Raw genomic sequence first — 15,775 nt, forward strand, 5'->3', positions numbered from 1 at the left:
TTTGAAAACTGACCCCAGTAGTGTGTTTGTGTGTAAAAACAGCTTGATAATGTACATTAAACCTGTCATTATCACAAAATAAACCCTTTCATGGTGATAAAGCACCCCTTCTCTTAATGTCTGGGCCATGTTCACCCTGTCTGGGTTTATTTTGTGATAATGACAGCCTGAGCGAACATTCTCTTAAACAATGTTTTTAGTTGCATGAATTTCCACTCATTCACTGAGATCAGTTAGGCCGCCACCAAAAGCAATGCAATGACCAATATAAATTTTTAATGTTTTTATTTTTTTGTGCATTTTACACAGGATTACGGACAGAGCTTTTCTTAAAAAAAAATAATTAGTCTCTCCTGGAGATATTGTCCACTCATTCAGAGTTCATAATGACACAGGCATAATCATATGTACCCAATAACGTCATTACAGACAATGGGCATTCTGCTTCCAGATTTCATTAATGCCGTAAACTGGTAGAAATCTGCGTCCAGTTCGTTCAGACCCGTGTGGGATTTATAGAAGAACGGCGTTTTGTGCTGTACGTCAACCTGGCAAGAAAATCGTTTGGGAGCCACAATTGATTTGCTCAGTTTTGTAACATCTGACGACTTTCTTCTCCCATCAGCGCTCCGTGAAATCCCAGCTATTCTCTGCTTGACATTTACCAAGAAGTCTTTAGCGAAACTGCGTCCAGAACTGTGCTTTTGTTCCGTCTGTTCCGGGCATTCCGGTAAGTCCATCCAGTTCTGAATGAGATCAGCAAAACTGTTGTCTCCCAGCACCAGCGGCTGTCGGTTACGTCCGCGTGTCAGTAGTGAATTAGTCCAGTCATCAGGGTCACTTGTGGTCTCAAACGACGTCCAGCTTTCTAGGCAAGCGTCAGAGGTGGACTTAGGACGCACATGGTTGTTGGGAGGCTGGTTGGTGCGAAGACATGCGGACGAAGATACTCGGATGTTTTTGGTGCGCCGTAACACCACACCTTCATCCTGCCAGGAGGCTTCAGAGTATCCCGAATCAAACTCCAGACTCCGCTCGCTGCTCGGTGAGCTAACAGCCGACGGGCCGCCCGCAGAGTCCTCCTCTTCCAAAGAGCTAGACAGACAACAGGCAGAGTCGTAACTGCTCGCCTCACTGGCGTCGCTGATCCTCAACCGTGCTCGTCGTTCCCGTTGGGCTATCAGCTGCTTACAAGCACGTAACCTCACTGGAGGACCGACAGGGGGCGCTGCGCAGCTCTGCCGCAAATGCTTCAGATCCTGCAGGGATCGCATCATATAACGCATCTGTTCCCGCAGACAGTCACCTGATTCCTGCAGACACAACTGCAAAAAGACAGAAAGACAGGTAAGACTACTGGGTGCAAAATCTCAGATTATAAAACACACATTGGTACTACATTTGAAAAATGCAGATTTTATAACAATTTTATGATAAAAGTCTTTGTAATACATATATTTTAATAATAAAATAATAGAATGTAGATAGAAATAATAGAATTAAAATAAATAAATAAATAGAATTAAAAATAGAATTAAAATATATCATTACACATCTCACAAAATTATTATATATAATTATATAAAATTGCATAATAAAAAGTAAATTAATTTGCAATACATTTGAAAAAATACATATCTGCATTTAATTTTATAATATATATATATATATAAGCTTAATACATTTGAAAAATGCTCTGTCTTGTTATACATATTAATATTAATTAAGATTAAGCAATAATTACCCAATAAAAAAAAACATCTACAGTATATAAAATTTGTGTCACCCTCCCTTTGATTTTGTTTTCCTTATATTGACTAATCGTGCTCCTTAGACAGGCTTGGACCTGCATGAGCTCTGTTAGAGAGGGCATGGCTCTATTTGTCTGGAGGAGCTGAAAAACCACTCTATTCTAGGTAGAGGGCAACCGAACAACCGATGAATGCACATCATGTGGACACACTCACGCCCTGCTATCAAAAGGATGGATGACTACTACCTTCACATCAAAATCAGTTAGAATAAACCTGTTACTAACCACACCTGAAACACTTCTTTTCAATAGAGTAATTACCACACCTTCTATCCATGCTGTCAGATGCATGTACACAAACATACACACAAATCATAATCAAAAAAACGGAAGAGCAATAGCTTACTCATTTGAAATAAATAGAGTCAATAGCAATTTCAATACAAACTACTTATTGCATTTAAGATTGAAGCTGGTTCATAGACATTCAAATCTAGAAAAATCTCAATCAAATACTTGGTTACATCAAAGAAAAACAGGAAATTATGATCTCATGAGTCTAAGATTAACAGTCTCAGTGTTCACTATAAGCAACAAGCTAGTCCTTATTCTTAACTCAAAAACAATGCTACTGCCATGCTTGATATTTTAGTAGTTTGCAATTGAGAAATGAACCAAAAACCCAAAATGCATTTTAATTTCTGATAACTCATCACAAACAAAAACAGCACAATAATACAAAGAGCCTAATCCAGTTTCATTTGTCTAAATATCTTAATTAAAGTCTAATGCATGATTGTTTGAACACAAAAATCTTCCACTTTTGGGAAACTTTTCTGCCGTTTTGACAGATAAAGAACTGGCATGTGTTTTTCTTTAAACATATTTGATTAAATCTATATCTAAATAAACATAATAATCACATGCTTGCAGCAATAGTAGCATACACACAGGGTTGAGTGACTGCCATCATTTCTATGCACAGATTTGCATGGGCTACAGATGTCATCCCATATGCTGAAATTTCAGCAACGGACATTTCTTCACAGTAACTAATCCTTTCGCCACATAATGTAAAGTGATGTCCAATCAGTGCAGTTTTACTGAGTAAACAATCTATGGTAATTAATAATACAAAGCCCTAATGAGTGTGGCAAGATGATGATTTGGAGGCATGCTTACCATGATTCTGGAATGATGACAGTCAAATCCAGTAATTTAGATACTCCTGAAATAGAAATAAATGTTTTATGAAACATGTTTTGCAAAAGTAAAATAAAACAATATAAATGAGTTGCTTTTTTGTATTTGAATAAGACATGAGTAACTTTTATCAGGTAAAAATCATGCATGAAGGGGATCAAATGTAGAATCAAGACTTGCACTTACATTTGTGAGGGGGGAAAAGACTTCAGTACAATCCAGACTGTGCAGATGTGGCTCTTGTGACTCAAACTCCAGATCATAAACCCCTCACTGCAGACGAGCGCATATGTGCGTCTCTGTCATTCCAGCATGCGCGTCTTAGCCAATCACAGCGCAGCATCGCGGCGCCATCCAATCAAATCATCTAAGCAGGAGCCAATCACAGCTTGACTGAAATCTGAGCGCTCAATTCCTCCCTCTCTCAATCTCAAATTATGAGTATATTCAAAACTGCCAAAGTACCAGACGATATCCGTTTCAATATGATAATCACGTTTCAACTGTCTATCTATCTATCTATATATCTATCATTTAAACACTAAAGTCAAGTCACCATTATTTCTATAGTGCTTTATACAATGCAGATTTTTAAAGCAGCTTCACAGTAATACAATGGAAATATAAATAATTAGGTAGAAACTGTAAATAATAAAGTATTATAAAAAAATAGTAGCTATTATTTACGACTCTGTATAATCAAATAATTATGTAGTTTCATTTTCTAAATTATTTTAATTGCTGTTCTTGCATATTAATGATAAAGGCGGAGAAACAAGCATCGAAGTGTCTGTAAAACGTGTAAAATGTTGAAGGTTGCACAATACAACAGCCACAAGTAAATGGATGCCTTGATGTTCATTTGTCAATAACAGTAATATGTGTGCTTAAAACTGAATTTATACAGTTTAGCAGCATTGTTTGCACCATTAAAAGACCACATCAGCTTTAATCTACGAATACATTTAACTTTTCCTCTTCGCCCAAATTTGCTCATGTGAGAATCCGAGTTTATTTTTCCCATCTTTATTTTAAGTTTTAATAAGATACACCGCTGTTCCAGATGCGAAATTACATTCATTTATTTACCTGTTATCAACATAAAATGTTAACGTTACCTGATAAAGTTCAACGTATGACCACGTGAGATTTGGAAGAGTCAGATTCACGGCGCGTTGAGCAGCGCCCTCTGGCGGTCGGAGAAAACGCTGCCACTTCCGATTCATTTTGAGAATCGGTTCTTCGTATGATAAACAGACTTAAAAAATATTAATTCAAGAGCCATTAAACAAAGCACTAATGTTTCAGAAATGAACTGAGCGCTGAAGAAATACTATTACACATGGGTTTGATGGCACTGTAAAGGTGTTTATTGTAATTAGAGTAAAATGTTCCCATTTCCAGTCATGTCTCCATTCTTTATTGTTCTCCCATCCTAATCTGTGACACATTAGATTAGATTAGAGGTGTGTGGACTATCAGGCTCACACAAAAACATGACTGGACAATAACACTGATCCTTTTGTGATACAAAGCTGAAATGTGGCAATCCTATTTACATATAGGAAAAAGTGTGAGCTGTTAACTATACATGCAATTCCACCCATTGTGTTTAATGATGGCCACTTCACCCAGGCTGTTCAAGAGATTTTCCTGAAGCATTAAACTTTAATGTACGAGGTTACTGTGGTAAGCACACGTTCTGTCAGTAACCTGGGCATGTCTTCAAGATTCATTTCTTTATTTGCCTTCACCAAACAGAACCAACCCAACAAATACTGCTTAGATTTATCTGCTAGTGTTCATGATGACAGTAACCTACAAGTCTACAATCAGTTTTCAAAGTTTGGCTTGACCAGATTGACTCTTAAACTACTTCATAATTTGACACATTTGTAGCGCTAGTAATTCACACTTCCAAGCAATCAAGAAATATTTTACGATCTCCAAGTTCATCAAGAAAGAAATTCATTTCAGCTTTACCTGCGCTTTCTAAACAGAAATATATGGGCTACCAGTGTTTGTTGTGTCTTCTTCTTATCCCTGAATTCTCTTTATCCAGCAATAGGTTTTATCAGTATATCACCAATTAAATATAATATTTGGTAGTATTTGTATTTAATATTTAATGATGTATAGTGCAATATTTAAAAAAAATGTAAGGTACTGTCGTGTGATTTTTCTAATATAGGCCTAAACATTTTTTTTTCAAGTTTTCCATATCTGTGGTAGTAAAGGTCAGAGCAGGATCGAACTGCAGTGGTGTGGAGGTCGTGAGGGTATTCCTTTGACTTCCTGTAAGTTTCTTTCAATGCATAAAAAGCGCATTAATGGCAATATCTATAAGACATTTCTATTGGACTACTGATTCAAATGCATTTAGATAACAGTATCATACTTTTCCGACAGTTTTTCCATCCAGAATGTGTCCATCTTTGAGAACCAAGGGTCTGATGCTTTCGTGGTATCTGTTCAAGCCAATCCAAACATTTCCTCAGTCTTCTACATGTCTGTGAGATCATATCCACCTTCCACAACAAGACAAGGTAAGGAGAAGATCTGTCTCCCTCTTGTGACTGAAATGTCAAACACATCTTAAGACACTTGTGACCTGCTAAGAAGAACACACTTTTTTCATTCTTTTTGGTTTAATGGTTAGATGGTGGTGTCATCAGGACAGCATATAATCTGGATTTGGAAACTGAGAGATCATTAACCCAGACTGTCCACTTGGTCTGAGCCTTTAGTGCAGGGGTCACCAGACACGGTCCTGGAGGGAGGTGCCGGTTAGATGCCCATCGTGGAACATCATAGGTGTGGTGAAAGCAGTTGATCGAGACTGGCCCTTTAAATCCCTCCAGCTGCTCATCTCAGGCATCTCCGGAGGAGACTCGGGTTTCACCATTGATCCAGTCAGAGGTGAGATCATATGGATCATTCCAACTTAGATGCTCATAAATGGTCCATTATACTCAAAACATAATTTTTAACGATTATTTCAATTGCCCACTACAGTAATTACCTTTTCAAGTTACATCATTCCTGTTTTCTCAGAACCCAGAACTAGATTAGGAGGAAAAGCAGGATTTTGACCAGGATGTGGACAGAAATAACTAACAGACTGACGTCACTTTACAAGTTCAGGTCAGGCATGTTATGCTACTAAACGAAGATAAGCATTTAGATAAAACTAACTTATTAATGCTTGAAGTTTTAAAGCAGTGATGGGCAAACTTGGCCCTTCCAGGCCACTTTCCTGCAGAGATTTGATCCAACCCTGATAAAACTCACCTGCCTGTAGCTTTCTAGTAGTCTTGAAGACAATGATTAGCTGGTTCAGGTGTGTTTGATTAGAGTTGGAGCTAACCTCTGAAGGAAAGTGACCTGGAAGGGCCGAGTTTGCCCATCACTGCTTTAAAGTGTAAGCCACTGTTTAACAACTGGGGCCCAGATTTTACACCAGATATAAAGTTAATAAAAATGTCCATAAAACATGTATTACAAATTGCTATTGTACTGGAGTAAACCAAAAAAGTATTAATTTATTACAAAATTGTATTGTACAAAAGTAAACAAAAATTTCCTTAAAACATTTTTGAAATATTTTTGCATTTACTACAAAATTTTAATGCATAAAAGTAAAATGTCAAACATTAAAACATTTTTGAATGTAGAAAAATACATTGTACAAAATAAACAAAATTTCTATATAACATTTTTGAAATGTATCAAAATGTGCATTGCACCATTTCATTATATACAAGTAAACAAACATGTCCTTAAAATGTCCTTTTTAATTTAATAAAATAATTATGAACTTCATAAGCAAAATAATATGAACATTTAAATGATAGGCATTGACAATTTTGTAAATACGTAAACCACAGCAAAAGTTAAATACAAGAAATAAACACTGGGCTAAATAGTGTATTAGCCATATATGAAAAAATATTAGTTCGATTGAACAAGACTTTTAAATGTTAATGCCTATTTATTTTGCTGCATAATTATATTACACTGCATTTGGCATTGTCACGACCCATCGGTTGAGAGTCAATGCCTTAAATCACTCTTTCCAGGATGTCTCAAGATTGACGCTAAAGTTAACATCATTCTTTTCTTCTTTTGCTGCAGAATATGAATGATAAAGCTGCAGTGTGTGACCCACTCTCATATACATCCATCATGTTCTCCACCCTGGTGGCTGGAGTTCCCATGATCACCCTCAGCTGCACAGACCCTGATAGAGACCACCTAAACTGCCACCATCACCAATGGAAACTTCATCATCTCTATTATGACTCCAACAGCAGAACTTCAACTATCCACTGTTATGTTCTCAAAAGTGTTGTTGTGGACTGTTTCCAAATGAATGGGCGGAGTCTGACATGTAAAACCTCTTCTCGCTTTCATCACCATTGTGCTGTGGAGCATCTCCTATCACTATATCCTATCATAATTATTTTGTTAAGGAAAATGAATGGTCTGGTTTCTACAACTTTCACTTTGGAGCAAAAATCTGGCTTTAAACTGGAAAGAAATAAAGATTTGACATTTATCGTGATAATTATCGATATCGACTGATATGAAAAAAAAAAATCATTTTTTTTGCCCATATCGCCCAGCCCTACTCTAAAATATGAAACACCAATGTTTGAGGAGTTTAGGACATATTTCGATAACTTTTATTTCCTATTTGATAGGTTTATGTAAATGCTTTATTTTTTTTAAGATTAACTGTTTAGTTTTTTTTTCCAAGCCATTGTTTGATGCCAGTGTTTCCTGTCATAGCTATGCAAAGATTTGATTTCAAAAACAGTATCATAGCTATTAAACTATTTCTTGTTATGATTTTAAATCTGTATTTAACCTCAGAATGATCTCAAAGTAAGTCTGATTTTGTGGTGGCTGTGCTGTAAAATTAAATGATTATAATCTTAATTCAAGTGATGAAGGCTTTTGAAAGTCTGAGAGTAATCAGTTTAAATGTTTCAAAAATGATTAACAGTTGAAAACATCCGAATTTTAGAAAAGTCATCAAAAAGTAATCAAATGCAATCGGTTACATTACTTTAATAAAGTAATTGAAATAGTTACACTACTTATTACATTTTAGATAGGGTAACTATTACATTTATATATAGGAAAAACCACGGAAAATGACGTGTTTGTATACAGTAAACTCACCAGTGCTACATTCATTATAAAAAATAAAGAACATTATGTTCCTGACAAAAAATGTTTAGTCGTGTAATGCAGAGCTCGAAATTTATTTGAAAAATTAAGTTTCTCACTTTTTCTTTTCTTTTTTTGAGATCTTTTCAGCACTCATGCTAACGGTGAAGGCAATCCAGCAGCATCAGGTGAGAACGACAAAGTGCGACATACTGCTAGGTCTGTTTATGAGATGTAAGATTATGTAGCCTAGATTTAGTTGTAAAACGGTACATTTATAAGCTCATTGAAGTATAATGTATCATTTCACAAAGCAGTCACTAGATGGCGGTGCTAGTCTGTCCAAAGATAGCATACAAAAGAATATATCTTTAACTCTCCAAACCCTAATTTACTTCAGAACGTAAAGAATATTTTCTTTTCATTGTAGGGGTTTAATGGAAAAGCTCAAGACCCAGGTTAGATTACAGTGTCCGTTAGACATGTCCAAATGAATGTAATTATAATTTTGAGAAGCATATGTTCTGAGCGTGATGATTAATTGACCAGAGATGATTTTCTGATGTCTTTCAGCAGGACAGAGTTACTTGTTTAATCCAGCAACAGAGGAGCACCGTTGGTTGGAACCTCGTCTTCCTGCGATTTGATCTCAGAAAAGAAATTAATCTTGATGTTCTTAAATAATTAAGTTAGTTAATGTTCTTACAGACCTCTCCAGTTAATGGATAGCCGAAATCAGCCAGAGTACAATACGCTCAAATCAGAAAATGTTCCAGTTGATGCCCTACAGCAAGCCCTTAAATGTGTATTTAATTACTGCGATTGGATATTAAATTAATTATTCAGCCACTGATGTGAACTTATTAACCTCCAAAAAAGTACACTTGAAATAAAAACCACAGCTGGCAGAGCTTTATCTAGTGAATGAACTTTTATTTAAATTAAATCATTATATAGGACTTTCAAAAGAAGTTTAATCTTAACAAAAAAAAAACAAAAAAAAAAGAAGAAACAAAAACACTACCCTTTTTATCAATTAGATTTCCATTATTAATTACTATTTATTCTTACATGTGAAAATTCTGGAGAAGAAATGTTTACGTACAGTAGGACAACTTGGGGGAAAATAAAGTCCATTGTAAACGGAAGTCAAGGCACAAACAGAATGCTAGAAAGAGCAACGGGAAGATAGAAGAGAAGAAAAAAGATCGTTAGATACGGTTACGTACATACTTTAAATATCAGTTACATTTTAGCAGTTCTTTCCCCATTTGTGAAGCTTTTTTTGTGCTTTTTGTTGTTTTTTTGTACTTTTTCAAAAGTAATCTTAAAAAGGAATGTTACGCTGATGTGAACTGATTACTTGTATTGATATATTTGCTATCTTCTATCATGCAGGACAACTTTCCATTTTTCTATCAACAAGGACATCATGTAAACATCATAAAAAAGCGCTTTCCTTTTTCAATCATACCTTATATCTAACACCTGTTGGTTTTAAAAAAAATGCGCATTATGCAATTAAAAGTTTAATAAAATTTGCACATAGGATTCACTAGAGAAAAATTAAAGTATCATATAAAAACATTTTGTTGCCTCCGCTATTACTCGAAAAAAAAAAAAAAATGAACAAAAGGAAAAAAAAACAAACAAAAAGGATAATACAACAGTTGGTGATTTGTGGTCATAGCCCAAGGAGTTAATAATACAGATATTAAATGTCAAACACAATGCTGGGACAGTGTCGAGAGAGAGGGAGAACAGAGGCTAAGGTCGTTGGCAATTCAACTTAATTGCATAATGCTTTCCTTTTTCAATCATACTCTATATCCAATGTCTGCTGGTTGTTTAAAAAATAAGCATTATGCAATTAAGTTGAATACAATTTGCACATCAGATTTCCTAGAGTAAAATAAAAGCATCATATAAAAAAAAATTTGCCTCTGCTATTTCTCAAAAATAAAAATTGAACAAAAGGAGAGAAATTAAACAACAAAAATGGACAAAGGATAATACAACAATTGGTGATTTGTGGTCATAGCACAAGGAGTTAATAATACATATAATAAATGTCAAAGGAGGGAGAACAGAGGCTAAGGTTGTTGGCAATCGTTGAAATTGTGTCGGACTCCGTCATGTGGAAGCAGGAGTCGTGGTTGGCCAGTGCAGATTCCACCCCTACTTCCTCTGGTCATCAAAACTGTTCAAGTAATCTGAAAGAGGAAGAGAAATCAGTTACAAGTAGTGTGGAAACCAAAGGAGTCCAATTAGTTTCAGTAATCAGTTTGCTCGTACCTCGACTCGTCTTCCTGTTTTTGTGCTCTAGAAGAGCCCACAGTCCTTCAGGTTGTTTTTGATGATGACGTCGGTGACAGCGTCGAAAACGAACTGCACGTTCTTCGTGTCTGTGGCACAGGTGAAGTGAGGGTAAATCTCCTTGGTTTCTTTCTTCTTGTTCAGGTCCTCAAACTTGGTGCGGATGTACTCGGCGGCCTCGTCGTAGTTGTTGGCACCTTGTTGACAAAGCACAATGAGAAAACAGCAGGAGTGGATGAACACAGAAAAACGGAAAATAAGTGACAGACATGAAGAAAATCATTCATAATGATCATTAAAGTGACATGACTTCTTTCAGTTAACTGATATCAGTAAAGCTACCTGTCCTGTGTTAGACTGATGTCTAATGCACAACCCTTCATAGGATGTTATAAATTGCTGGCCTTTTGGATATCAACACTGATGGACAACCAAAGTGGACCTCATTTGAATAAACCCCTTGATAAGCACTTGAAGTCAATAGCCTCACAAAAGACTTGTGGCCAAAACAGTCCATAATCCATAATAAGGCTTTCTCCAATGAAAAAAGTCAATCCCCTGTTGTCCTCTCACATCAAAATCCACCAACATATTTGTTTAGAACCGTTTGGTTTGGTTTTTGCTTGTAAGCAGTGCTTGATCAGTGTATATTTCTCTCCTGATTCAGCCAACATGACTTTTAACGGGAGAAAGCAATGTTATGAATAGAGGACTCGTATTTTAGCCAGAAGCAATAGTTTTAAGCAGTGTTGGGGAAGCTACTCTGAAACTGTAGCTTGACCAGCTACAAGCTACTCGTAAATTCAAGTAGTTAAGCTAGATTCAAGCTGCCCTTCTGAAAAAGTAGCTAGCTACATTGAAACTACTTTCAATTTATTATTTTTTTTTTTTTTTACAACTAACATTACAAATAACTGAATAATTGTTAATGAAGAATTATAATGAAGTTATAAGTAAAATAGTATGTAAAACAACATATTGTAATGCAATCATGATTTCAAAGAGTAGGGTGAATTCAGGTTGATTGGGACACTTTTTCCAAGTCATTTCAATTACAAAAAATGTCCCAATCGTTTGATTTTGTAAACTATCCGATACACACAATAATAAAATATAGTTATATGATCTCAAACTGACTGTCAACGTGCAAAATCGCTAAGTCAGAAGAAGATGCTGTGCTGCTTCAATGCATTACAGGCTCGTGACTCGTCAGAACGCAAAACAGAGTGTAGCGTTTGGTCGCGCAACACCGCTACTTGTTGGAAAAAGTAGTTAGCTACAGGAAAAGCTACACTGTTTTAAAAGTAGCGGAGCTACCGTAACGCTACTGAAAAATGTAGTTACTCTAGTAGCGTCGCTAATTGTAGCTAGCTACTCCCCAACACTGGTTTTAAGTTAAAAAATGCCTTGATGGATTGTGATGTTTTTATCAGCTGTTTGGACTCTCATTCTGACGGCACCCATTCACTAAAGAGGATCCACCGGTGAGTAAGTGATGCAATGCTACATTTCTCCAAATCTGTTCAGATGAAGAAACAAGCTCATCTACATCTTGGCCTGAGGGTGAGTATATTTTCAGTTTTGGGTGAACTATTCCTTTAAGTCAATAGTTGTTTTTAAAAAATGGACTATGTTATGATTTTTGTCTTCAGAAAAACAAACTGATCAGTATTATAAAACCCATAGTTTCGACTTATATACAGAAAAAAAAGCACATTCTTTATAAATGTAAGTTTCTAAATTGCTAAGTAACTTGTAGCATTAAAAAGGTTTATGGAATATATATTACTTGGTGGAACAATAGTTTTGTCTCATATAATATTAATATCCATAATTTATTTTATTGCACAAAACACCATGTACAATTATTTAAAAAGGTTCATATTAGTGCTGTCAAACGATTAATTGTGATTAATCGCATCCTAAATAAAAGTTTTTGTTTACATAATATATGTTTGTGTACTGTGACATTTTTCCTAATTTATTTCTAAAGATTTAGAAAATCTTATGCCTCATTTTATGTCATTTACATTTTACTAGTTTTCCACAAACCATATTTTGCAACCATACAGTTGTTGCAAATAAATATTTCTTCTTATTATTATTATTTTATTCAAATAGTGTCTAATTGTGTCTTATTTACTATTAAGCTTTTTTTGGGAACTCGAAATTAACCCCAACTTTGCTTTAAAAACCATCTCAAGATCTCCTAACTGAAGATCACATGATCACAAACGGAAATCACTTCCGTGAAGTGACCATAGCATGTTCCCTTCGCTAACGGACCTCTGGAAGCGCCCTTCGTGAAGGGATTCATTTGTTCACTTTAGTTTGGAACATCCCTACAAATGGCGTCCCCTTCCCGAAGTGCCCTTCAAGGGCGCAAAAATAGCCATTTGGAATTTGTCCTTTCATTTCTGCCTGTCAGACACTTGTCTCTATAACCGTGTGGACCTGCAGAAGACGTCATTGGCATTTCTAAGAAATTCCGTAATTATCTTCCCGCTTATGTGGCATTTGGTTTTTTACACTCGATACATATGATTTACAAAACATTAAATAAAGTAATAGCATCTTGGACAGCTAGCTTGTGTTTGATCTTTCTAAAGGTTGGGCTGACATTTCTTCTGTAGATTAAAGCAGACGCATTCAAAGAGAATCATTCCAGCCCTGTTAAATCCCATAGTAAACCAAATGCCCTCAACAGGTTTAAGGGAAATTATTCCCAAAACCTCAGACCTGACCACATGGATGGCACGGAATTAATTCCTTGATTCTAGTGAGGGTTAAAGTGGGTGTTGCTAGCTAACAGATATAGTGAAGGCAGTTAGATTGGGCAGATGAGTTGTTTGAAGTGTGAATGTGTGTGAACACACACGTTAGCGTGCCTACTAGAGAGTGTGAATAAAAAAATCTCAGTTAAAATCAGAGTGAAATAAAGACATGTAGAGGTTTCTTACTTGAAATGCAGGTCTTTGAAGGTGAAATGTGTCTCTACGATGCCAGTGGTCTTCACTCTGGTCCTTAGCACATCCTGCTGGGTTGGGATGTAGTCTACTTTTCCTATCCTCTCCATGTCATTCAGATAACTGCAAAAGGATGGTAGAAAATACGTTTCTCAACAACACTTTAGTAGAGGGATCAATTCTCATTATTAACTAGTTTCTTATTAGCATGCCTATTATTAACATATTGGCTGTTTATTAGTACTTATAAAGCACATATTCTGCCTGACCATATTCTACATCCCTAATCCTACCCAACACCTAGACTTAACAATTACCTTACTATTAATAACAGCACATTAGTAGTTTATTGAGGCAAAAGCTGTAGTTAATGGTTTGTTTATAGCGAGAATTGGACCTTAAAATAAAGTGTGACCCATTTCTCTCTTCCTTATAAACATTGCACTGAGCTGCATTAATACTATTTGCTTCTTTAGGTATGTTCACTATTGATTATAACCACGTCTTCGGTGTCAAGCGGCACTAAATGTAGTGTGAAGAAAATATTATGCATAAAAAAAGACAATATTAAATAGTTGTCTTTTATAATGCCACTATGCTAAAGCCAAAGAAAATAATTAAAATATGATCTATTTACTTTTATATTAAGCATAATGTTAGATTGCACCTTTAAAATAAAAATAAGCAATGAAACAATAATATCATCAAAAATATATATGACCCTGGATCACAAAACCAGTCATAAGTAGCACGGGTATATTTGTAGAAATATCCAACAATACACTGTACGGGTCAAAATTATCGATTTTTCTTTTATGCCAAAAATCATTAGAATATAAAGTTAAGATCATGTTCCATGAAGATATTTAGTAAACTTCTTACTGTAAATATATCAAAACTTCATTTTTGATTAGTAATATATATTGCTAAAAACTTCATTTGGACCACTTTAAAGGCGATTTTCTCAATATTTAGATTTTTTGCACCCTCAGATTCCAGATTTTCAAATTGTTGTATCTCAGCCAAATATTGTCCTATCCTAACAAACCATTCATCAATGGAAAGCTCACTTATTCAGCTTTCAGATGATGTTTAAATCTCAATTTCAAAAAATGGACTCTTATGACTGGTTTTGTGGTCCAGGGTCACATATATAGTATTTTATACTCTATGCATATAAAAAAAAAATCAGATGGCTTATTTATATCTAAAATCAAAAATATTTTCTAAAATCTTAAAAAAAAAATTCTCTTAAATTTTCCATAGACCACCAAGCACCCGACTTTATTTTGAAAACTGGTATAAAATATTAAATATTACTGCAATATGTTGAATATTCCCTCAAAATATTTCTTATTTATAATGCGAAATATTGTATACTTCTGTCTCTCTCAGTTGAATCAACTTTGGTGTGAACAAGCCTTGTAGATGATGTTCTTATGCAAAATACTCTGTGTGCAATCGTCTAATCAGATTTCCAAACAGGAACAGACAAACCGCCTCAGTCTAGGAGGCTGCGACAGTGACGATGCACATCTCCATTCAGCTGCCAATCAACGACTAATGAAGCCTCACAGAAACACAGCTTGGATAAGCTGTGTAGGCAAGAACTCCTGCCAGCAACACTGAATGTTACTGCTCCACCTAATACCATACAATCCCACTAGGACACAATTGTACAGTTCCACGACTAACCAAGAGTTCAGGTTTTCAATACTGAATTACAAGAGAACAATGTGGCATGATAAGTTCCTCCTACTTGAATCTTTTCTTTCTTAGTTCTTATACGTTTATCGGTTCTGTGTGTGGTTGCAATATTGTGAGGATCCCTGCAGACACTCGCACTCCGCTGGAGTCCAACGGCACAAAACAATCAAGCACAACCCAAATCAAATTGAAAAGTGCTGATAATCCCTCTTCACAAAGGCTGGTTTAGTAGACTGCTTTTGTAGTCTTACATACCGCAAATCCAAGACATTTAAAAACATTTATTTTCACGTTTCGGCTGGGGGGGAGGGGTTGGGTGCCTTTTTTGTCTCTCTTGAAGACTTATTGTGCTCTGATTTATGCAATAAGGGATCTGACCTGTAGGATGCAGGAATATGGGCCTGTGTCAAGAGAGATTAATGACCACCTGCTGTCACTTAAGGTTCAGAGAATTAAAGTCATGTCTCTGATAAACGAAGCTAGAGTTTATGAGAGCCAAGAGTACAGTCTGACACTGTAGCTGACCTGTAATGAGAACACTACGCCAAGGCTAGACACTTAATACAGTGGCTGTTCAAAATAATACACCATCATACCACATTTAAAGGGAATCGGTACATGCTATTTACTGATGCAGGCAATACCTATTTTCTGA

General features: G+C 35.7%; 2 protein-coding genes and 1 long non-coding RNA gene across 3 annotated transcripts in view; 1 reads left to right on the plus strand and 2 right to left on the minus strand.

Moving 5' to 3' along the window:
* Positions 1–300: 300 nt before the first annotated feature.
* LOC107715799 (protein FAM212A-like) lies at positions 301–4,150 on the minus strand. The gene is made up of 4 exons (XM_016522003.1): positions 4,075–4,150; positions 3,143–3,323; positions 2,936–2,981; positions 301–1,325 (listed from the first exon to the last, which is right to left on the minus strand). The coding sequence occupies exons 3-4, from the start codon at positions 2,936–2,938 to the stop codon at positions 402–404; spliced, it is 927 nt and encodes a 308-aa protein (XP_016377489.1). The 5' UTR covers positions 2,939–2,981; positions 3,143–3,323; positions 4,075–4,150; the 3' UTR covers positions 301–401.
* A 1,694-nt stretch (positions 4,151–5,844) lies between these two features.
* LOC107715800 (uncharacterized) lies at positions 5,845–7,455 on the plus strand. The gene is made up of 3 exons (XR_001637140.1): positions 5,845–5,875; positions 6,011–6,100; positions 7,091–7,455. It is a non-coding gene; the product is annotated as an uncharacterized LOC107715800 (long non-coding RNA).
* Positions 7,456–13,403: 5,948 nt separating this feature from the next.
* The window catches only part of LOC107715766 (guanine nucleotide-binding protein G(i) subunit alpha-2-like), a 73,323-nt gene continuing 70,951 nt past the window's right edge, over positions 13,404–15,775 (minus strand). The window contains exon 5 of the mRNA XM_016521960.1: positions 13,404–13,536. Within this exon, the coding sequence (XP_016377446.1) occupies positions 13,404–13,536 (133 nt within the window). The remainder of the gene's footprint in view (positions 13,537–15,775) is intronic.

Source organism: Sinocyclocheilus rhinocerous, unplaced genomic scaffold (genome assembly GCF_001515625.1).
Source record: "Sinocyclocheilus rhinocerous isolate Xijiao unplaced genomic scaffold, SAMN03320098_v1.1 scaffold899, whole genome shotgun sequence".
NCBI lineage: Eukaryota > Metazoa > Chordata > Actinopteri > Cypriniformes > Cyprinidae > Sinocyclocheilus > Sinocyclocheilus rhinocerous.